Source organism: Macrobrachium nipponense, chromosome 4, assembly GCF_015104395.2.
Source record: "Macrobrachium nipponense isolate FS-2020 chromosome 4, ASM1510439v2, whole genome shotgun sequence".
Taxonomy (NCBI): Eukaryota; Metazoa; Arthropoda; class Malacostraca; order Decapoda; family Palaemonidae; genus Macrobrachium; species Macrobrachium nipponense.
This window is the reverse complement of record NC_061100.1, coordinates 127,371,515-127,397,067: the sequence shown is the minus strand read 5'-3', so window position 1 is coordinate 127,397,067 and position 25,553 is coordinate 127,371,515. Positions and strand designations below refer to the sequence as shown.

Here is a 25,553-nt window from a genome sequence, read left to right as displayed (position 1 = left end):
CTTTGTAGCCACGCACCAACTACATGGGTAACCAGACCTATTCCACGCACTGCAACATTTACCTGCACTTTGCAAGTACTTGGATAATGAGGCCCCCTCTTTTCAGCGCTCCTTTCTAGGTCATTTCTCCCTCTTAATTCTTCTGAATTTCACGTCATTTTCCATTCTTACATATAACGAGATCGTCTCATGCCGCTCTAAGCTATCCTTTCGTCTACACTAACCCTTTTACCACCTCTGTATCTCCATTCTCCTAACCTTTCACTTCTTTTGTCACATATAGTGCTCAAAGAATTCGTCTCTACATTTTCAACTTTTTTCTTTCATTTTCATTTATATTCAGCATCTACACTTCTCTTCCATATAGGAGAGTTGGTTAAGCAATTCCTTCATGTTTTCGCGATTTGGCGATTTATTATTTGGCAAAGGGGTTTTTACGACCGCGTGCCTTTGCTGCCATCAACCAGTTATTGGCGGTGGGCCAATAACTGTGGTTGATGACAGCGGTCATAAAAAACCCTTTGCCAGACTATAAAACATGCCTGATGTTGTAAGGAAAGTCGCATCAGGCAACCAACCCCTTAGTGTAGGGATAACGGTGGGAAAGAAGAGCCGATTCAAGCCTCCTTACGGACTTTTGCACACATCCTGTTACCTTCTTTGTTTCACCTATTCTGAGACTTACCTCTTCTCGCATCCTACTATCACCCGCTATATTTACTAGCAGATAATTATAAAAAATATTCTGATTCTGTTCCTTCACATACTCCATCTTCCTGGTTTTCACTTATAGGATAACTTTATTCTTGCTTGCATTTACTGTGAACTTTCTCCTGCAAACACATTTTCAAATTCTTTCCTTAGTCTAACCAGCTTCTCCTCACTATCCCCAATCATCTGCTAACATCAGTCATTACACATTCCATTAATGACCTATTTTATGGGTGTGTGTGAGTAATAATTTTGTGACTAATTCACACGACTTTTTGTATTGTTAAATATTGAGCTACAAGTAACCCTTAATATTACATTCAGTTTACCTGAGGCAGATGCGCTTATCGTATGATGAATCCTTTAGGTAGTTACCACCAAGAGGATCTATATACGATAAGTAGATAGAGAGAGAGAGAGTACATCTGCCTCAGGCAAGATTCGAACCCCCCCATCACTCTCTCTCTCTCTCTCTCTCTCTCTCTCTCTCTCTCTCTCTATATATATATATATATATATACGTATATATATATATATATATATATATATATATATATATATATATATATATTATATATATATATATATATATATATATATATATATATATATATATATATATATATATATATATATATATATATATATATATATATATATATATATATATATATATATATATATATATATATATATATATATATATATATAGTATATATTATATATAATATATATATATATATATATATATATATATATATATATATATATATATATATATATATATATATATATATATATATATATATATTATATATATATAATATATATATATATATATATATATATATATTATATATAAATATTGAAAGTAATAAATGCTTGGCAGTTAATTATTGGTCTTTCCCAGCCCTTTTTGAAATTTTGTTTCATCAGCGGGAAGTTTAAACATTTAATTTCTAATGATTTAAGAGTTGCATTCATTGCTTCGGACTTTTTCAAGCCTTATATATATATATATATATATATATATATATATATATATATATATATATATATATATATACTATATAATATATATATATATATATATATATATATATATATATATCATATATATATATATATATATATATATATATCTATATATATACTATATATATATATATATATATATATATATATATATATATATATATATATATATATATATATATATATATATATATATATATATATATATATATATATATATATATATATATATATATTATATATCATATATATATATATATATATATATATATATATTTATATATATATATATATATATATATATATATATATATATATATATATATATATATATATATATTGAAAGTAATAAATGCTTGGCAGTTAATTATTGGTCTTTCCCAGCCCTTTTTGAAATTTTGTTTCATCAGCGGGAAGTTTAAACATTTAATTTCTAATGATTTAAGAGTTGCATTCATTGCTTCGGACTTTTTCAAGCCAGCAAGTCTTATTTGGCTGTGAAATGAGTAAAAATACACGAAAATAAGTATTTATACTCAACTATAGAGTAGAGAAGAAAGTATAGGCTAATCAAAAGTCAGGGTTGGTTAACTAAAAGTCAGAATGCATGTTTTAAAGGTTGTGGTAGGAGCTGAACAATTCAGTGCTCGGGAAATTGGCTGCTTTGCCATATAGTAAGGGATCTCAGGTGTGTTGCGGGTGTTCTATAGATACCATAGCGTTGGAAGGATGAATAATCCCTAATATTAAAAGTTTATCGAGGACTTTCTTCTTTTGCTCCAAGGGAATCTATTAGGGAGAAGCTTCCAGGCTTTGATTGAAATCAATCATTTTTGTTACAATGATAAGGAGCTCTCTAATAACGTGTAGTCTATGACGGTCCTTGTAATGCCTTTTGATGGTGTTATCTTGGTGTGCCAAAAGAGACTCCTTGGCAGACAAATGTTTTTCATTACAATTTGCATGACTTGGTCTTTGGATAAACAACAGTTTTCACTTTGGCAATACCAGTGTGGCCCTTCGGTGTAGAGCTGGTCTTGACCTGGTGTGAGTGCGTGTCGCTGTCGTTTGTACCATTCGATTAAAATATGATCTTGTGACCCCCTTGGCCATGGGGTTGGAAAGGCTACAACACAAGTAGTCGAATGGCCTTTTTGAGTTCACTGTGGCTGTGGGTAACGGTGCAACTATTGCAGTGGGAGAGGGAATGGCAGATGTAGGCACTGGAGCAGGTCTCACGGTAAAGTGAGGGGCACTCCCTAGCACCCTTGAGGCAGTAGCTTCCACATACACTAAGGGCTGAATGCCCGTGTTACAGTTTTGTTTAGGCGATATCCAGAAAGGGAAGATGGCTGTTGCTTTCTTTCTAGACTAAACTGAGTAGTAGAAGGGCTTCGTTGTCAGACATTTTAAGAAATGTGTCGTTGAAATATTTCCAGGATGTCCAACTCACTGAAAACATCCAGGCATGAAGATTCATTACCCGGAGATTTAGGTAAAGCTGTAACAAAATGCTGAGCCTTTTCCAAAGTTCTCTTAGGAACGCTGTAAAACGGCAATGTTCGGCGGTGAGGTACTCTTGCTCAGGCAACAATGGTGCCGAAAGATTATTTACAGCTCCTGAGAACAAATTGTCTAGTGATGACCAGTGCTCTCAATAGGGTAAAGGGAAAAGTGTAACTTTCCAGGTTGCTCCAGGAATACATGAGGTCAAGCGTCTTCCCTGATTTTGCTTATGGTAATGGGAAGCTGGAAGCGGATGTTTGAAGCCTAGGTTCTGTTGTGGTCAAGAAAAGGTCTGGTCAAGAAAAGGTCTGTTAGTAATCTCTCTATTTTCCCGTTTTCTTTACAGATCAGGGTGGAGACAACTCTGAGAGAAAACTTGTTGCCATTTAGGACGTCTGCCATATTTTTCTGTCCTAACGGCCGTAACTTGAGGATGATTCTCTCTCTCTCTCTCTCTCTCTCTCTCTCTCTCTCTCTCTCTCTCTCTCTCTCTCTCTCTCTCTCTCTCTCTCTTCAAACAGCATCATCAAGGTTACATCAAAGAAGTTCTTTGACCTAGTGCCCCCTTGATTCCACAAGTGTTGTCTACATAAAGTTATTAATTGCATATTTTTATTCATGTGCACATTGGTGCTCTTAAATTGTATGATAATAAGCAGTGCCAACCCGAGTAAATACACATTAATATGATACTTTAATTTCTCTGATAGGATTACTGAATAATAAAATATGGATCCAGAATCATCATTTTACTGACATGTAAATTGGTTGTTTACACAACCACATGGTTCTCATTACTGTAGTCAAACAAAAATGGTTATATTTATAATGGAAACTGTACTGAATGCTTTGATAGGAAGGAGGTACAATGAAAATGAACGTTGTCACTTTGGTCGAAAAGCGGTTTCCTTAGAGAAAAACATGGCCATTGGATGTTATCCAGGTACGTTAGAATTTATTTGTTCTTCAAAATTTTCATCGAACGGGTATATAGTGTCCTCATCAGTCTCTTCTCCAATCTCTCTCTCGTCCTCTCTCTCTCTTCTCTCTCTATCTCTCTCCTCTCTCTTTTCTCTCTCTCTCTCTCTCTCTCTCTCTCTCTCTCTCTCTGCGTATTCTTTAGTCATTATTTCTTGTTTTTTTATGAGAGATATGCTTGATTTATCATGCAAAACGGACCCTGTACATCGCCATTTTAAAAACAGCCTACTTTAGTTCTTATTCATATTTTTGTATAATTCTGGATCCGAAGATGACATTTCAAATAAATGTCCGCCAGAAACTGCGATGCACGCAAATGACATCGTACCCTTTTGCATACTTCGAGTGCCACAGGATTTAAGCGGAAAACGTAGGCAAACACCTCAGTCACTGATGAGACTTTACTGAACCTCACATCACACCATATCCATGAGTAGTTTATGCAACACACCATCAGCAAAACGAAGAAATAACCGGAAGTATCCTCGTTTCTAACCACGTGACTTGAAGGAGGCCATTAATCTTCGTCTACATTCTTCACCTTCTGCTGACCTACGCCGTCAGGAGATAGTTCTTCTAACGCCGAAGGGTTTTCCGTGTCTCCTTTGTTGTAGCTGTTGGACCTTTGGGCTGTGGAGGACCTCCTCAAAACACTCTTGACAAGGGGCTCTCTGCCCTGCAGAACGGTGATTCTTTCGAACAAGGCCCAGGACTTCGCATCGACTAGCCTTTTGTCGATATCGTCCAGACCATTTGTACCTGAGACAAACAATGAGATGGTTTCGGGTAGAAGAGAGAGAGAGAGAGAGATTTTGAGTTCCATAACTCATTCTTTGAGGAGAAGACTATTATATTAGCACCACTATTTAAAACGAGAAAACTTTCATAGAGAATAAGCCCGAAGGCCATTAACAAGGAGAGCAAGCTTTAATCAAACTTGTAAACATACAAGTAATGAGAAATATAACTAATTACCTATCAATATTAAATCGAATTCTTTCACTTAATGTTTTAAAAAAATTATTCGTTTCCGTATATAACGTAAAGAAACCCACTATTTTTCAAGACATTATTATATCACTTTGATTCTTTATATATATATATATATATATATATATATATATATATATATATATATATATATATATATATATATATATATAATATATATATATATATATATATATATATATACATACACATACACATTTAAATCAAATTGGTATAATATTGTCTTGAAAAATAGTGGATTCGCTAATCTGGACATATCCATTTCTTTGGCCTAGGTTTCAAGAAGTTCAGTATCTTAATCAATTTAGAATATCTTATGTCAAAATTAAACTGAAATACAAATAATGATAATTTAAATCTTAAATTTTGGAATTTACTTTTTAGAGTCTGAAGCAGATTTAATATTAAGATTATAGACCCACAGCGGCATTATGTGATCAGTGTTTGCCCTGCTTCAGTAACTGCCATCAGAGACTAACTGAATTTACTTTAGATGTCTTTTATTAGGTGCTGACTATGCAGCACAAAAGGAACAGCCAAGTAGCCCCTACCTGTGACAGCCGTAACGATAATAGCTATGACAGTGCATATGAGCGTCCCCCACACCGAGTTCAGACAGTAGGAGAGGGCGTACAAACCGCGACCGGAGTCCCTGAAAACCAAACGTAAGTCTATAGTAGTACTATAACCCTTTCATATGTAGAGCGGGTAAGCAGAATCCTCACCCATTCTTTGCCCTGATAATAAGTTGTAAATGATAAAAGTTCTAAATAATTTGACACCAGAAAAATGTGCAGTAGACCTTCCTCCGGAATATGATAAGCAGTGTTTCAGAACCATTCAGGAAAATTCTGTGAAAGTGATCGTTATTTTGAACATTCGTTAAGAGAGTTGTGTTAGTGCCATGAGACTATAGAAAGAAAAGGACAACATTACGTTGAAAGACCGAGGAAGAAAAACCCTCTGAAACTGAATGTGAACACCTGATGGATAGATAATGGTCCTTGTTCAGCTTATATACTTTAGAGCTGAACCGCTTACTTTTGACGACTACTTACTCATCGTCGTCCATGAAGGCTGGCTCGGCGGTCGTGGTGATATTCATGATTTCAGCTGCGGCGGTGGTCAAGTTGAAGTTGGCGATAGTCGTGACATTCAGAGAAGAAGGACTGGGGCAACCATCTCTAGACAAGGGTAAGTACTTTGCGGGAGGTAAGGTGAAGAGCTGGCCGACGACGAACCAGGCGTTCATGATAATCGAGATGACGAAGCCGAAAGCAGCACCCTGACGAACAGACAGACAGGTCAGCGCAGACTCTGAACAGTCACAGTTTGAATTTATAGACTTACTATGATTTACACAACTTTAATTATGAGGAAAGGTCGAAATGAAAAGTGCTGTAAATTATGCTTAAAATATCTGTTTAGTTTATACTGATTATTTTTGTATTCCATGGCAAAGAGTATTTGACATCTTAAATGCATATTCCTCCTCTTACTTTGTTGAGAATTTGGAGGAAAGATAATTAAAGAAAATGTTAGATAACATGTTCCTGCGACATGGACTTCATTGCTCTGAGGTCTGTGGAACCATTACGACTACGAAGGATCGTTTCGCCTCTTCACACGGTCCTTTAATTACCCTTGACCGACCGCCCCCCCCCCCCCCCCCCCCCCCCCCCAGTGATTTATTATTTCATGAATATAATTGCACGAATAATTTCAATGATTCAAAACGGAACTTGCTAAATGAAGTGGTAAGAGTTGCAAACTACTGTTTTCTTTTTGATTAGCCTAATTCATTTCCCATATGGAAGAAAAATTAAGTCGCATGTACTTATTTGAAGACCAACAATTAACAGCTACTTGGGATTACTTATAAAAGTAGGTACACACACACACACACACACACACACACACACACACATATATATATATATATATGTATATATATATAATATATATATATAATATATATAGTAGATATATATATAATATATATACACGTACGTATACCTATATACACACACAGCACAAGTCCACTGTTCTACCTCTTATGAAACTTTTCCTTCAAAGCATTACGTTGCAATTCGTTTTGATGATTGTCCTAGAATAGGGTAGGTAAGTTCCGGTGTTCCACTTCTCCAGGAAAAATGTCCCTCACTTCTTTTCAATTGACGCAGAAATTTTCCCATCATGCTTAAGAATTGTTAAAGTTTCGTTCAATTACCTCTATGTTTTGAGGTCTCAGATAAACTGCTCTTGAACGATCGTTAAAACTGTAAAAGGTTTTGGTCGTTAGATCTATAGGCGCTTATGATACTGATCTTCACATCTATGAGGTCTCACCTTTTTCCGTACAGAGAATATATATATATATATATATATATATATATATATATATATATATATATATATATATATAAATGCACACACGCTCGCACACACATATATAGTGGTATGTTTGTATGCCTATTTTTACCAACTCTATATAGTTAAGTTGATATAAGCCTATGTATGTGTTTGTGTGTGGTGGTGTGTGCGTCGTATATATAGATTTTTAATTTCTGACACCACACACAAACAACACACACACACACACAATATATTATATATATATATATATTAATATTATATATAATATATATACACACACGCATAATTACACAAAACACACACAGACACACACACACACTACAGGTGTGTATTTAAACAACAAATATTGTCAAGTCTTGTCCAACTCAAAATCAACTTTGAGGGGGCTAATAGCCCCACACTCGCCCCCCGTCGGGCCATCCCTGTGTGAGCACTATTTTAGTTTTTGGTTTTCTGTAAAATAAAACTATGGCGGCTTTGACTGTCCGTCTGCACTTTCTTCTGTCCTCCCTCAGATCTTTAAAACTAACAGGATAGGCCACCACCGGGCCGTGGATCAAGTGTCATGGGCCGTGGCTCATGCAGCGTTATACTGAGACCACCGAAAGATAGATCTATTTCGGTAGCCTTGATTATACGCTGTAGCAGCTGTACAGAAAACTCGATTGAACCGTAGAAACTTCCGCGTACTTATGACTTGTTTCTCTTGAGTTTGATTGTTGCTCTCAAGAGCTCCTTGAGGATAAACATCAACTCCTCTCATGGCTGAAAGGTATCTGTTCATTTTGTTATTCCAACAAATATTGTGTTGGAAATTTTACCCCAAAAGTCCATTAGTTGGCTATTTCCGTCAACCTTTTCGTTTATTAAGGCGACAAAACTATAGTACTCTGTTTTTTTCCATCTGTCCATCCGCCTGTAGTGTTTTCGCATGGTATTACTGCGTCCCGGGCTTTAAATTGTTACGCTATGTGTAAGTTTTAGGTAAATAAAAGGATATCTGGGCGTACATTTGCAACTGGAAAGTGTTTTAAGAATTCAGTGTTTGCGAATTACACCGTTAATATTCGAAATAGGATATTATTTAATGCCCGGGACGCAGTGTTACCATGCGCAAACACCACAGGCGGATGGACAGATGAAAAAAAACAGAGTATAGTTTTTTGCTATTTTTCGTTGGGTCGCCTAAGCCTAAAATGATCTCAGCATACAGGAACTAATGATTATTGCACGATTGCGTTGCCTTATCACCCTCGTATAATATCGTGTAGGCTACGCACGTGTCCATTCATCTTCATCGATTTGTTCTAACTATCTTTGTTCCCATTGGCTATAAATATAAAATCATAGAGACTATGAATATCATAAGTTGCCATATTTCTCTTAGCATTCCCTGATCTTGAAGATAATTGAACATTTGTTTTGCCTGTCATAATAATAATGATAATATAATAATAATAATAATAAAAGTAATAATAATAATAATACCGCTGCATTTATCCATGGGAAGTAAACTGCAACAAGAAACAGGCCAATGAGAGGTCCTGTCATGGCGCCGTTGATTGTCAGAAGAGTCCTGAAGAAAGACCCCATCTGAGATACTGCAAAGCCACAGAGAAGTCCTAGAACTCCAGAGATCAATACTGTGGATATACAAAAGTTGACAATGCAATCTCTCTTGACGGTGGGTGAATAAGAAAGATATGAACACCAGGGACCAATGGAAAAATCTTTATATGATCCTTACAGAGAATTGGAAACGACAGGAGGGATGTGTAGTCTCACCACGGTCTTTTTCACACGTGTACACAAACATTTGTGCAAATTTGTTTGCTTAAAAATACGCAATCCACTATAAATGTGTAAGTCAGTTTATACAAAAATGATTTTTTCTCTTAAAGTCTTTATTTAATCAAAATCAAATACATTTTTAGTGAATAACTGTAAAGATGAACTTCAATCCAAATGGGGACCTCAGAAGAACCGTAGAGAACAATAGTGACAGGATATTGGCTGTACTATATGGCATATATGGCAATGATGGTAAAACAGCGCTTATACCGGCAGGCAACGGAACTAAAAAAAGATGCTGCAGCTCACCTAAAACCTTTTGAATCCGTCCTTTCGTAATTTCAGAAGAATCGGAGAAGAATCTGATTTCCTTCAGGAAATCCTCCCAAAGCAGTGCCGCCATGGAGTTGAGTTGAGTTGACACCGAGCTGTCCAAGTGATAAAACTACAGTAAGAAATGGCAACGTATTGGCAAAATCCATTACAAGCTTATTTATGTAGCTAAAAATATCACGTTCTTGAGCAATGCACTCATTAATGCGAGTCAGGAACTGCCCTATTGTTAAAAAAAAAAAAAAAGCCCTGGTCGAGTACCTGAACAGACTCTTTAAGTCTGTTTTCTGAATTTATGAAAAGTTTGTCTAATGATCGATTTCTGTCCATCTCACCCGACCCTTCAACGCGTTTATCATTCTGTTGGATTTCAAGAGTCTTTGCAATCCGAATAAGAATTAGTTTAATAAGTTATCGTAGGATTTGCCAGATTAAAAATTAATTCAACTTCTTATTTAAGGGGTTCAGTTATTCATCTGTTTTGCGCAGCTATATATAGTGCTGTTTCGCTCAGTACTTTAATATTGCATCCTTCACAAATCTCACCTAAGGACAGCAGCGTAGATGGCCGCCACGAAAGCTCCCGACATCCCAGGGATTTTCGTGAGGACCTCCAGCACATAATTGATCACGACTATAGACGGGTCGTTCAACACATTATTGGGATCGGTGAGGGGATCGCAATCCTGGAAGTAGGCGTACATCACTAGGCCTGCCAAGTTGATGATCGCCCTTAGGAACACCATTCCTGCAGCAGCGTAATATAAGACCCTGAGAGCGTAGAGATAGAAATACGTTAGACGTGAAGGCTCTATTGGAGCATTTTTACTCTTCTGTGTACTGAGTTTCTATTCATAACTATCTCCTTTCAAAACCAGATTAAAAAATGGGAATTTAGAGAAAGTCACGGACTATGTAGTCCTAATCTTTACAAACTTCCCCTTGTAGCATATCCTCTCCTGCTTGATTCTATCCCTCCATCATGACTTACCACTGGGCATGTTTGACAGAGTCAGTGCTGAAGAATCTCTGCGTCTGGCTCTGGTTGACGCCGTAGGTACTCAGAGCGAAGAAGATACCGTAGGTCAGGCAGAGCCAAAAGCTGTGTCTTTGATATGGGTCGAGAGCGAAACTGTTTGGAAAGAGTTTAAACTACTATTGGCAAAGTATTCCATTTCATGGCAAAGTAATATTTCCATTTGGACCTATTTCCTGATTATTAGCTCTCTGAGAATACATACCATTTAGTATTCCACTTCTTAAAAAAATCACGCTATTTAAACTTCATCGATTACCAAGCAATTCTTATTTTATGCCAGTGCTGTCATTTTCTTTTGAGACTTTTGTTTCATTCACTTTCAAGCGGTAGAATAAATTGGAAGCGGTTCTCACTTGAAGAATTCGATCCTGTCGCCATGGTATGCGATGTCCCAGATGTGATCCAGGCCGCCCATCTGCAGTGACCCTTGAATCACGATGGCCAGGACTCCAATGACCATCACCAGAGCTTGGAAGACGTCGGCGTACACCACTGCTTTCACTCCTCCCTGGAATTGATGGGAAGAAGGAGGAAGGTTAGTTTCTCTTCGCAACAATAATAGTCCAAGATTTTTGCGTACTCGGGGAGTAAGCTTACAAACTACTTTATTGTTGTTGGCGAGGTAGGAAATGCTAAAAAGGTCTGAAAAAGGTGTTTCACCTTGACCTTGGGTTAAAGATACAGGAATTTTATGATAGGATATTTATGATTTACTTATTAGAATGAAAATATAAAACATAAATAATGTGTATGTTAAACAGTACAGAAAAATTATTTCTAATAAAATATAGCATATTTATTTTAATTTTCGTTGGTGAAACACCGCTCTATTTGAACGTGGATTTTAGCACGCACCCCAAGTAAGCCGGAAGTCAGATCACGCCTTGTCGAACCACTGAAGGCAACAAGCACAGAACTAGATTTTATAGCCATTTATTCTCTCAGTTAATGCTTTGATAGGACATCTAATCATTTAAACTAAGTCACCAATTTGGGAGGCTGTCATGAAAGAATGTTGTTCAGGAACTTTTCAGAAAACGAGCCTGGACCACCTCGGTTTATACAAGTGTAAAAATTCAGGTCTTAAAACCATCTACTCGAAGAACCAAGAGAGAATCAGTCAAATATAAAAGTTTTCAAAAATGGAATAAAATGAATTGACATTCATTGTAAGTTCCTGTGCTACTTATTACCAAACTTTGTTTCATTTCGTTGATGGGATCCTGTTTCTAGCTTAGTATAAATTTGCACAACAATGAGTTTCATTTTCCATGCTAAATTAGCGCTTTTTATGAAAATAAATGAAACTTCCATTTTAAGAAATATTCTCTTCGTTCGCTATTCTATAATTCGAGATTGAACCCTTGCATAAGTGTTCCAATAATCACGGTGCGAAACATTGTCATTTCAGACAGTTTTGCCATCGAAAGCCGTAACTCGGCGGCAACAGCAATGATTGTTTTAAAAAAATAATTATTGAAGCACATGGAAATGAACCAAGTTGTCGACTGAATACCTTTAATTTTTTTTTTCAGGATATCGATAATGATCAAATAATTTAGACGTATGGGACTCTCGTGATCTAGGTTAGCGAGAACTAAACTCGAGTGATGTTGGCAAAAAGAACGAAAGCGATCCATTGGTAGTTTTATTCTGTTTTAAAAGTGTTTTTCGTGGTTGCGCGAATTCTGTGAGATAGGTAGCACAGTAGTGTTTTCATTTCCTCCTTCATGGTAGGATGTTTTTCCAGCCTTCCAAGCTGTTCTCCAAATAAAAATGTGGAGTTATTAAGAGCGAAGCGAAGCCTTACTGGAAACGGGCTCATCTCTGGCGGCCTGGCATAGCCCGGCCCTAACGCTACTCTATTCAAATGCCAATATCTCTGAAAAGATTGTAGATAAAAGAAAAATTCTTTCAGCAGCTAAAACCTTACATCTTTAAATTTCATTCCATATAAGATTTATTTTTAAAATATTGATTCACATTTAAATGCCGTTTTAATCATTGCCTTATTATTTTCTCAAAATTGATGATTTCACCATCGAATTCGTTAGTTTTCTCCGCTATAAACAATCATTTCGCATTGTATCGTGTGTCATATTAGTAGCAGTTTGACGTTGGAAGACCATTTGGGATGCCTAGGTAACCCTTTGATGGTTTTACTTGAAGCTTCGTGAGTCATCATCGCCTTTAGGAGGCCCTACTGGTGATAATGATATTAATTAGGAAACTGGAAAACGATTAGATGATAAAGGTTATAACAAGTTGCATTCACGAAAGGAGACCCACAAAGGCCGAATAAACTGTGCATGTGACGCCCATGATGAAGATGTTGATTATGATGGGCAGACCGGTGAAGTACTTGAGCGCGATGGATGGCGGATACAGGACGAATCCGATGAAGAAGTAGGCGCAAAAGAGCTGGAGGACGACCGTCGCCTGACGCAGACTCTTGGATTTGAAGCGGCTCTCGATGTACTGGTCAAAGAAAAAGAGATCCGGTGACTGATGGGACAGTGAAGCTACCTATATATGTCGGTGCCTAAAAAAGCTCCCAAGCGTTATGTGTCGGCGATTTAATCAGCTGTTATCATTTATCCTGATTTAGTGGTTCTTTAAAACGCAAACACTGTCTCACCTGATACAGAGACACCATCTGCAGTGGATACATGATGGGTACGAGGGCTTCAGCCACGATGAGCATCCCTATGGCGATACCCAGATCCATGACCCAGAGCTGGGTGCCATTCGCATACATTTCGCCCGCGCTCCCCATGATAGTCACGGCGGAGACGGTGCCCACCACCATACTCATGGCCAGTGGGAAGGGCTTCATGGACCGCCCTCCGAGGAGGTACTCCAGAGGAGTCGACTGAAGCCCTCGGACTCCATAGTAAACGCCAATGGCACAGCTGGCGAGGAGAGAGATACTGAAGAAGGCGATGTCCAGATCACCCAGATTCATTGTCGCAATTAATTTGGCTTTTTCTCTAGAAGGAGATGAGTTGAAGGTGACACATCCGACTTTCCCGACGCTGACTCGTTTTGTCCTGTGGATTTTCCGTCACCCGTGGAAATATTGCGGAGTTATATTTACTCTGTCAGTACCCATAAAAAGAAAGTCCCATAGCAGCACACTGCTCATCGTCCTTTGGTGTCCGCATACACTCTGGCGCCAAAGATTCCTTTCACAGATTTGAAAAGTTCGTACAGTAGGACAATATGGTCTGCAAGTCGCTGTAGCTCCGAATCCTATCTGCTAAAGGTATTTGTTAAGCATCACCCTGAAAAATAAAGTCATTTTAGTTCCTGATATAGCTGTAAAAATGTTCATTGTTACTTAAGTGAAAGGAATTTTCGTGATTGAACAAAATACCAAGGTAATAAAAGTTCAAGACATGAAGTACAGCAGAGTTCTCCATTTACGAAATATGGCCTCTGTCCCCTGACTATCTGTTTTTAGATATACCTTCTTTGTAAATATCATATTGCAATTAATAATAACATACCACACGATCCTTCGGGCTCCATATTGTGATCATGCTGTAGTTTCTTTATCAATAACATTGAACAAGCAGTCCCCAAAGTGTCCAATTCTTGTCAGATACATGTGTGTATATATATATATATATATATATATATATATATATATATATATATATATATATATATATATATATATAACATACATCGAGCTACAAATGTCCTTTAATATCTAATTCGCTCTACCTCGGAATTAATATATTTTCATATATGTTTAACCGAAGGGGAATTTTTTAGTCGATAAGAGATTTGTCGGCTCCTGGGCGCGAACCATCGAAACCAACAAATCCAGGACGACAGTGAAGCTTTAACCTGGATTTGCTGGTTTCGATGGTTCGCGCCCGGGAGCCGATAAATCTCTTATCGACTAAAAAAATTCCCCTTCGGTTAAACATTTATGAAAATATATTAATTCCGAGGTAGAGCGAATTAGATATTAAAGGACATTTGTAGCTCGATGTATGTATATGAATCACGGTAATGTGATATAACTCATATCAGATCTCAGTCCAACTACAATGGAATTTTCGGTGATCTTTCACTTCTGAATTGGTCACAGTCGTATAAAGAAGTTGAACCCATTGTTCCTTTAAACTTTGGTTTACTCAGCATCTTAAGCAGACGAATTAATCGTTTGTTGAATTACCTTATGAGTATGAAGCCAAATTAATTGATGACTGTAGACACGATTACTTGGAAAAACAGGAGGCTTGTAATCTTTGGAAAAGGAATAGATGTGACTTGACATGGATTCTAGTACCCAACTAATTACTGTGGCTCAGAGAGTTTATTCTACAACTAAAAATTAGTACAACTTGAATATACAGAAACCAATAAAAAGACTCAATATTCCCCATTCCTGTTTTCCTGAAGCTTAACTAACTAGTTTAGCTTCTCGTTCTTGTGAAATCAAGAATCTTTTATTCAACAATAATGTTTGTGGAGGTGCAGACCGGCATTTTCTCATTGTTTTAATGAAAATTTTGTCGCTTTGGTCCAAAGTTCTGTATTTTTCGAGAGTTGCACCTGTAGAATTGGTAATGCTATTCCAACAAGTAAATAGGGGTGGGTTAGCTCTAGCCCTGCTGATTACAAACTAATTTCTGCACATTGCATATCTAAATTTTTTTAATGGCTGAGGGCAAAATGTCTAACCCCCCATGCTGAATGCAATCATGTGTTTCCGAGTCTGCAGTTTGGCTTTCGTAAGGGTTTCAGGGCTTGTGATGCTCTCCTTTCAATTTCCAGTCTCACACAGAAGTAGCTGGATGCTGGTCATAATGTTTGAACGGTTGGTTCAGACTTTAGCGCTCTTTCCAGTTTTGTTGATCATGAGACCCTTGGCTGTCAACTTGGACAAGACAGCAGTTGGAGAACCATTTCTTATTATAAGCATTGAATTTTAACTAAGAAAGATTAACCTGAAATCGGTACTTGGTGCAATCTGTGGCGGATGAAGTTAAACACTCACAACAGCAGCCCAGGCCATTGGATTCTCCCTCTTCACCTAAATCTTCTCATTGGTAGTCTTTCCTTACCTAATTTTAAAATTCTGGGTGGCACTGTGGACTGCAAATTCACTTTTGAGAAACACATCTGGTCCATGTCCTTTTTCGTTGCACAAAAAATTGATACTCTTGAAAATTCTTCCGAGAATTTTGGAGACAGACTGTCTGTCATTAGGAAATGTTTCAGTTCTCTTTATTCTTCCATGCTTCGAATATTGTTCCCCTGTTTGTTCCTCAGCAGAAGTCTCATTTTAGATTTCACGGTCATTCAGTTAGTTCATTGTGCAAAAGCTATATAAGATCTCACAAAGTACACCATCCACCAAATATTAGTAGATATACAATTAATCCTAACAGTCTTGGGTATTCCTATTGTGACCAAATCAATGAATGATCTTACTAATCCTGTAGTTAAATTGCTGCATTGGTGTTACTTTGTTATTTTATCTTTTTGCTGTTAGTTATCGTCCTTGTTTTTCTCCGCTATTCTTCTTTCATAGTTTAATATTTACTTCTGGATTTCTTTTTCTGTACTGGTGAGTTTTCGTTATTTAGGCCCAATGGCCTCCAGCATTCTGCTTTCCCAGCTAGGGTTGCAGCTTGGTTAACAATAATGATGATAATAATAGCACTTGACATTCGTGCATGAGTGACGTCAGTGATGAAGCATAGCACTGCTGCATTTAGGTGATGTAGGAAAAAATGCCAAACTCTTTAGTCCATCGTCGGAAAAAAATTTCCTTGTTTAATAAATTTTTTTTTCACGTTTCTCTTTTTAAAATTTTGATTTGTTTGTATCAGTTCGAAGAGGTTCTTTCTAAAAAGAAAAAATTAACTTGAGACATTCTTTTCTTATGTAGAATGGTCTTGCCCTAATTTTAAGATGTTTTGGTTTTGCTGCTGAACTGAGAGGGGAATAGGTCTGCGAGTGAGCTTGTTTTCACGTGATCGTAACTCTTCTTTGCCACAGCAAGTAATCCACTTTGATGACTGTATTATGTTGACTGAGTTGAAGTCCAGAAAAATAAATATTTAAGATTGTCATAGATATGAAGACAGAATGGATCGTCGATCCACACTAGAAACTGAAGTACACAAAGCACTTTTTGTTATTTTCTTATCATCATCTTGGCTTCCTGTCCTCTGATGAGCTAACCAAACGTCCATTCAACAAAGGGTTCTTCATATCTTACAGATAGTTATTCATACAAAATCCTTCATACGTAAGATTTTAGTTAATCCATTTTGCAGCATCAGTTGTGAATCTGGGATTAACGTGCGTGAATATATCTTTTTTCATTTGAATCAGAGGGGATGGATAACCTAATGTCCCTACCAACCCCAGGCCCAATGGAAACAATAAAAAGATCTCCCGAGGTGGGGGTTTACAGAACTGGGTATTGTTATGGTACTGTGAAAACCCCTCGGTCCTGTAACATCTTTATGCACATAACATCCCAGGTGTCATTTCATGCATATGGGCTAGCTCAAATATTTGATAAGGATATGTTATTTTTTTAATATAACTCACTCTGGCAATCTGAAGACGATGAACCCATCAGGTGATATTGTAAGAATGAATATGGAGAGTTTCTCTACAAGTATCCACGTTGCTGGAATCATTGCCATGATCCTGGATTAGATCTTAAGTCCAGATGCCATGCCCTTGAAGTTTTCAGTACACTAAAAGATCTGCTCTCAACTTATTTCAAGAGAGCGACCTTTTTGTCATCCGGAGGTGAACTCTCGCCATTCAGAATGTGTAGTAACGGGATCTCCTCTATAAAGTCCAAATGCTCGTTGCTAGAGAGAATATGGTTGTAGTTGACGAAATAATCTTACAAGGCATCCTAAACCTGCTGTGTCAGGTAAACAACACTAGGGGTTGCCAGGAAATATGCCAAATTATGCCAAACTGCTTGCGACTATATATATATATATATATATATATATATAATATATATATATATATATATATAATATATATATATATATAGGTTAAAAGTAAATTAGCAGTATCATGCTTATATTTATCATTTTCAAAGTATATACATATATAATGTTGTAAAATGAAAATGGATTTGTTTACGTGTCTTGGCTACTGTTTCATATTAACACTGGAAAGAAAATCATCAGTTCGAAATACTATCTCTCTCATATATATTATATATCTATATATATATATATATATATATATGATAGATAGAGATGAGAGAGAGAGAGAGACGAGAGAGAGAGGAGGAGGATGAATGGAGAGGGAGGAGAGAAGAGTGGGGGGAGATGAGGAGGAGGAGAGAGGAGGAAGAGGGGGAGAGGAGAGATAGAGAGAGAGGAGAGAGAGTACGAGAGAGAGAGAGAGAGAGAGAGAGAGAGATACACAGTATTATTGTATTATTTCGAACTGAATATTTTCTTTGCAGTGTCAATATGAAACAGTAGCCAAGACACTAGTAAACAAATCCATACTCATTTAACAGTGTACACATATATCTGATATATATATATATATATATATATATATATATATATATATATATATATATATATATATATATATGTTATTCGTTGGAAATGATAACTATAAGCCTGATACTTCTAACTTACCTTTTAACTTAATGATGTTCCTTCCGATGTATACATGGAGTCATTGAACAAGCTGAGCATTCTTTCAGTAACTTTGAAATTTTTGCAGCATTTAGCACTGAAATGTAATTTGGTTTTCACTCTGATGATAGCTGCTAGCATACTTGTTGAAAGTTTATTCCTCAACTTTGTTTTCACGTTTGTCACGTGGGAAAATATCCTTTCAACCACTGCATTACTTAGAGGCAGACAGTATGCAGTAAGTGCAGAAAGTGCCAGTTCTTCAAAGCAGTTTTCGTCTAAAGCATTGTTTTACTTCAGAATAACAGACCAGAATGCCACCGGGTCATTAACAGGGATACATTTTTCATGAAATTCTTCAGACCAGTTGACATGTAAAAGCTTTCTATACTGATTAGCTACTCTTTCAAGATCAAATTTATGAACATCAGAGAACTTAGTTGGTAACTTTTGAAAATCAATCCTCATCTGACTCAAGCATTTTTCTGGAGAAAAGTTATTTACACTCATGATAATGTCAATGTTTTCAGTCAGCCTTTTTTCTACCTGCAAGTTAGCTTCTACCAAAAATTCACGACACCTGACTTTCATGATCTGTATGACTTCTTGGCCTAGCTGTGCTTTCAAGCACTCTCTTTCAAATGTCATTCCAAAGTCTATTTTTTCCAAAGGCAAGACAGCAGGAGAGGCTGATGAACTTGAGGCATATAACCTCACCACAAGAGAGTTATGCAGTTGTTTCAAATCATCAAAAACTTTGGCAGGATTTGCACTGGAGGCTTGGAAAGCTGCATTAACCTTCTCAAAATCTTGAATGATCGGCAAAACAAAAGTCAAGTACAAAAAGTTCTGTTGATCATCAAGCATTTCTTTCAAAACTCTAGCATGATAATTTCTATCTGTCATTAATTACGGAAAAGTTCATGCCATTGTGTGAGTATGGCATATATGCATTTACCTTTCACAAGCCACCTTGCTGTACTTGGTGTAATGAATCTGGATGGCTGAACATACTCTTCCTGCATGGCATTAAATACCTGTAAAAACTCTTTTCTCCTAAGAGTACTACATTTGAACCATCGTGCTATTTCAGATAGCAAGTATTCTAAATTAGCAGGCAGCTTTTTGAATGCGTGTTTAGCACACACAGCAAGACTGTGGCATGTGCATTTCGTGAAAATAATTCCTGGTGATACTAATTTCTGCCGTGACAAGACAGAATTGTGGGCACCACACACATTATTTGCACCATCTGATGAAAATAAAATCCTATGCAATACGCTAAATCAACATTTATGTCAGCAAAATAATCGGAAATCACTTTAAAAAGGTTCTCTGCTGTAGCTGATGTTATCTGTATCAGTGATAGGAACTCAGTTTTAACGATGTTCTCACGTGTAGAATAAAATTTCACACACAGGCACAGAAGTTTGCATACAGATACATCTGTAGACTCATCTATCAAAAATGAAAATTTTACATTCGTCAGTTCCTCGATCAGGTCTTCGTAATATGACTTGGCAACGACATTAGTTATAAGTTTGGCACATTTTGTTTGGTGCTGTCTCACATTTCCAAGTGCGCTTTTCTGGCCATATTCTTTAATCATCTTTAATGATCAACAGACCGTATAGCAGCGTGACAGGCAACAGCAACACTGTATTTCAATTCAAATTCTTTGACATTTCTTTTTTCACAAGAGCTTCCACCAAAGTAGGTTTGAATTCCCCTTTTCGGTACCGCATCACAATTTTGCACGTGTTTTGCGCTTTTCCCATGTTGAACCAATGAGCTTTTTTTCGTTGTATTTATTTCAGAGTTACAAACTTTGCAGTGACACACATTACCCCTGCATGTTAACCACTTGAATTCTTTCTCTCAGTCTTTGTTATATTTTCTACCCTCTTCATAAGCAGTCTTCCACTTTCCCATTTTGAATGAAAGAAATCACTGTCTAGGCTGAAAACACCTTTTTTTTTCTTTACAGATATTGCATAATAACCAGTTTAATGCGATAAATTGATAAAATTCACGAATAATTCAATTATGATTCAGAGATATGCTAAAGCCACATTTGATCAGTTAGTCTGAGATATTAAGCGATCGAGCAACTAGCCCACACAGTAACAGTACAGATGTCCAGCTCCGACTGAATAAGTCGTTTGGCGACGACGGACACGGAAATCACGGAATATTTCCTTATTTTTAAATTTCAGTCTATACTGCGTTTACTTTTCTAAGATCGCTAGGGTGGGGCCAGGTAGGAGTTGTCATATCTACGGGTATGTAAGTCCCATTGAATGCTTCCCGCAGATATAATCCTTCTTAGAAGGATTCGCTTTAGACCTTGGAAGTCGAGGGAAAGGGTATGCTTCTTCCCTGTTAACTTGATTTGCTCTTGGGCAGATTACTGTGTCCTCCTCCCATTCAGAGGAAAAACACGAGAGTTGTCACCACAGGAAAAACCAAGTCTTAATGGGTGGTATATAAAGATCAAATCTGAATGCACCCGCTAAATGCATATGCTCTGGACTTGGGTCAACGGTCAGGGACGAGGATCATGGGGTAAGGTAGGGTGGGAGTTGATTGGCAGATTAAGCCCCCTTCTACTGGGTTTATTGAAAAGTTGCCAGAATTATTTCTAGTTTCCATAGAAAGTGGCTGAAAAGTTGCTAAATGCAAAATATAGCGACTTAAACACTGGAAAGTGACTAAATCTAGCCACAGAACAGTTTAATTGACAGCTTCTTCCTAATTCCAAACACATACGTCTTTGCTAAAAGTGGTGAAGTATCGTAGATGTGGCACAAAAGTAGCCACGTACACATTCTGGTAGGTCACCGTTTAAAGGATTAATCCCTTTGGTGGTTGTTGTTTTAAATTCAGCCTTGTGCCGACACGGGCCCTGGCTAACACGGCCTGTAGCACCCACTAGGGAATACCCTCCGATATTCAAATGCCGAAGCCCCAGATGTGATTTCAAGGTAAGATTTCAAAGGAGAAAGAAAATAAAACTATTTATTAATCTAATTTAATTTAATTTTTAGAAAATTTACCCTATATTTGCAGGGTTAGAACAAGCAGTCAAAATGACACAAATTTTAAGGAGCATTCAGGGGCTGATTCGAGAGAATTGGGGGAGGGAACATTTGACGACTGCATTATAATACCCCATACGGCGAACGGTCAATATGCCAAATATAATGCCAAACAGGGTTTGGCATGAACTTAAAATAAATGAATGCCAACCAAACCTCAAAAATGCCAATATGGCATTAAAATGCCAGACCTGGCGGCCGGGCGGACTAGTGGTATAATTGTCACCATTGGGAATGACTAAGAGCTTTGGAATCTTGTATCTCATTCTAAAAGACTGCTGTCGGTTTCACGACAGAGATGAGTTCGTTTGAATATATTTTGGTGTTCGTGTGAAAATGAAAAATCAGATCCCAACTTGGGTGTACTGCAGACCACCAGTGATAGAAAATGTCTGCCTGTTGAAGAATGCAGTGAACCTTCCCCTGTTTGGTCATGAATGCCTCCGTGACAAAGATATTTTCCTTCTGTAGCAGCTGAACATTCCTTACCAAGGAACAAAACTAGAATTGTAGATTATATATATATATATATATATATATATATATATATATATATATATATATATATATATGTGTGTGTGTGTGTGTGTGTGTGTGTGTGTGTGTGTGTGTGTAACTCATATTAAATTTCTGATCACATACACACCTGTTTAATGACAGTTTACGTATTTACCTTAATGTGTTTATAGCCAAGTCCCAAAACCTCTTCTATAAAGAAGAATTACCCCGTTTTCCAAAAGAGCTTTAACGAAAAGGATTCGAAAAGTAATGGGAAACCAGACCACTCTAGTTTGGACTATGAAATCTCAAGTAATGTTAAGTTACATGTGGAGAGAGAGAGAGAGATGGGGGAGGGAGCGGGTTGCAGGGCGGGTGGGCGGGGAGAGTAAGAAGGAACCAAAGTAATCGTACAGGCTAATATGAGTAGATTACCTTGAATAGCAGCAGCTGCAAAAGCATCCGATAGAAGAAGAAGAAGAAGAAGAAGAATGGAGAAAACCAGCAGCAGCATCAGCAGCTGATAACGACCGGAAATGAGGCAAAACTTTCTCGGGTATTTCTCACTTTGGCGCAGATAACGGTGCCAAATCCTGAGACACTCGTTTGCACACACAACGGTCTTTCTCAGATTTAAAACTATTTCCGAAATGCTGACTATAAAAGTAAACGACTTTTAGTTTTTTTTTTTTTTCTAATGCTAAGCTAAACCATGACGCTTTCTCCCGATCATCTTGGGAGTTTGTCAACACGGATGAAGCGGACATTTAAAGTTTGTGTTAATCCCGAATACGCCTGATTTATTCCCTTCGATGCTCAGCGAAATGCATCAGCTATTCTTCTTTTGCATTACTACATCTCGTGGAGCATTTCACGTGTTGCACAGCACAGCTGTTCTTGCTGCCAAAAATAAAAAAAAAAAAGAAGGAAAGAAGCAGTTATGCACTCGGTGCCGGGGCTTCGCATCTCGTTCGTGTTTTGCTGAGATTTTGTACTCACAAAATCCACTTTCTCATATTTTTCTCTTTCGGTAACATACCGAGAGATATTAGTATCGATTGATTGACTGAATATAGAATTAAGGCCAAAGGCCAAGCACTGGGACCTATAAGGTCATTCAGCGCTGAAACGGAAATTGACAGTAAAAGATTTGAAAGGTTTAACAGGAGGAAAACCTCGAGGTTGCACTAGGAATCAGTTGGTAGGAGAGGGTGGGAAATAAGATGAAAGAAAGAGCATATGAAAGGAGGTACAGTAAAAGGAACGAAAGGGGTTGCAGTTAGGGGCTGAAGGCACGCTGCAAAGCACTTTAAGTAATGCCTACATTGCACCGCACGAGGAGCATTGAAGGTACTACCTCCTACGGGGAAGAGATAGAAGTATCCGTTTTCATGTTTAAATACTGTATCTGAATCCGTTCGCCTTCACACTCCCTTTGCCCTTATGGGCTTGGCCATATTGCGCAATTTTAAGATACGTAATATTTCCACTTTTTTCCTGGATTCCGGAATTCCCGTTGTTACCTCTGGCTTCGTTAAATCCCCTTTAAAAAGGATCTTATTTTTGGTATTTTCAGACCTTTTTTTTTTTTTCTAACCAGCGCTGGTAAGTCTTCGGTTGTCATTAAAGTGGAAGTACCGTTCCAACAAATAATAATGATGTTATGATATAAGCCTAATTTTTGAAATGGTCGGCCTTACATTTTAAAATGTTCAGTTTTTACACATTTCTTCACCATTATCGACCATCATTATAACATTTCATAACTACTTAAATGTTTTCAGCTCTTAAACTTTGTCGGAAAAATGTATCAGGCACTTACGCAATACTATCGAAGTCGCTGTTCCATGCACAAACTTCGTGGGAAAATGTTGTACTAGTCCGCTACGTTTCCCCCTGGCTACTGAGAGCAACGGCAAACTAAACCACACACACTAACACTTGACAGGACCTTGGCCACATGATCTCGTGGCGTAGGTCGCTTATATCTCGTCACTTGACTCAGGATGTTACAAAAAGGGCTGTTTCTCAACAGCCTCGTGGAGAGAGAGAGAGAGAGTACAAATAAGTTTCCACAGTTCTATACAGCAAACGTTTATTATGTTTTATATACCTTCCTACTAGTGGCAGTTTTCATATATATAAATATATAATAGATATATATAATATATATATATTTTTAAAATATCTATATATATATATATATATATATAGATATAGATATATATATATATATATATATATATATATATATATATATGTATAGTATACAGATGAAAAAATAAGAGACTGGGTGTAGGACCTGACCGGTAACGAAGAACTGATACAAAGTGGTAGTAATTATAATATAATAAATATACTAAAGAGACAGTACGGACAGACATACAAAGTTGTATACACCAGTTGTATATGCCACTACATCAGTCCTTCCAACAAAGTTAAAGAGCTGAGAATAATTAAGTAGTTAAGAAATGTAATGATGAAGGTCGAAAAATGTGACGAAATGTGTAAAAACTGAAGCCTTTAACCCTTTTAAGTAAAATGAAAGGACCATCATTTAAAAACCTATGGTGTTATATAATATATATATATATATATATATATATATATATATATATATTATATATATAGTATATATATATATATATATATAATATATATACTATATATATGATATATATATATTATATATATATATAATATATATATAATATATATATATATATATATATATATATATATATATATAGTAATAGTAATTTTAGTGCAGTCCATATAAGTATCTTACAGGTATCTCCATACCGTCGGAGTTTTTTGCCCATTCTCGTGCGTCAGTTTTTGGTGAAAAATACGTCGTAGACTTCCTTCCTCCACTTATTGGTTTTTGTCGCAACAGCTCCTTCGCCAAACTGTGGCATTATGGAGCAACTACTGACTTACAGTCTGGCCTTTCGACCTGTTTATATAATCGTGTGGGGAAACAACCTTGGGGCTGGGGTACTGGTTGGTCAAGGGATTATAAAGCTTTTCCATTTAAGGGTGCTGTTTAGAGTTCAGAGCTATAATTATGTGGCGGCAAAAGTAAAACTGTAAACATGGTTAAGTAAATATTCAAAATACAATACACGTGCTAGGTGGTTCCGTGAATTTGAGTTTATAGTTCAGTAAAAAAAAAAAAAATTATAACGTAAAAAAATACTCATATACATACGTAAATGTGTATAATATCAAATTTGAAAGTATGTGTCCAAATGCACTAATTACGGCTCGAAATTCGTGATGGGCGGGCTTCAGTGGGCGCTTTCATTTGTCCCCTAAGGGTCGCTGTGTGTCCAGTGGTTGGGGCCATGCAGTCTAGTCCCTTATGGCTTCGCGTATTCCTTCTGCTGGAGGGGAGTATATGATCCGATCCGCCTCTTGTTGGATATTCAGCGTCGGTTTCTGGATAGCGATGCTTACCGCTTCGGCTGTCAAGAGGCGCCCATTGTTATTCTCTCTGTGTCGACCTGGGTGCATTCA

General features: G+C 37.0%; 1 protein-coding gene and 1 long non-coding RNA gene across 2 annotated transcripts in view; one reads left to right on the top strand and one right to left on the bottom strand.

The window, feature by feature from the left end:
• The window catches only part of LOC135211159 (uncharacterized), a 107,927-nt gene extending 102,026 nt beyond the window's left edge, over window positions 1-5,901 (top strand). Inside the window, exon 3 of the long non-coding RNA XR_010313629.1 lies at window positions 5,752-5,901. This is a non-coding gene — a long non-coding RNA (uncharacterized LOC135211159). The remainder of the gene's footprint in view (window positions 1-5,751) is intronic.
• LOC135211157 (sodium-coupled monocarboxylate transporter 2-like) lies at window positions 4,621-24,014 on the bottom strand. The gene is made up of 11 exons (XM_064244339.1): window positions 23,857-24,014; window positions 13,422-14,067; window positions 13,073-13,261; window positions 11,137-11,291; window positions 10,736-10,876; window positions 10,291-10,515; window positions 9,721-9,839; window positions 9,109-9,263; window positions 6,303-6,529; window positions 5,796-5,896; window positions 4,621-4,992 (listed from the first exon to the last, which is right to left on the bottom strand). The coding sequence occupies exons 2-11, from the start codon at window positions 13,746-13,748 to the stop codon at window positions 4,751-4,753; spliced, it is 1,881 nt and encodes a 626-aa protein (XP_064100409.1). The 5' UTR covers window positions 13,749-14,067; window positions 23,857-24,014; the 3' UTR covers window positions 4,621-4,750.
• Window positions 24,015-25,553: the final 1,539 nt, after the last annotated feature.

What these genes read in the sequence shown, in the direction of transcription:
- LOC135211157 (XM_064244339.1), bottom strand. Translation starts at nt 13,748, where the DNA reads ATGAATCTGGGTGATCTGGACATCGCCTTCTTCAGTATCTCTCTCCTC. An exon ending in TCTGTCAAACATGCCCAGTG is followed by an intron (nt 10,516 to 10,735) that starts GTAAGTCATGAT and finishes CTACGCTCTCAG; the next exon opens with GGTCTTATATTACGCTGCTG. An exon ending in ACGGATTCAAAAGGTTTTAG is followed by an intron (nt 9,264 to 9,720) that starts GTGAGCTGCAGC and finishes GTATATCCACAG; the next exon opens with TATTGATCTCTGGAGTTCTA.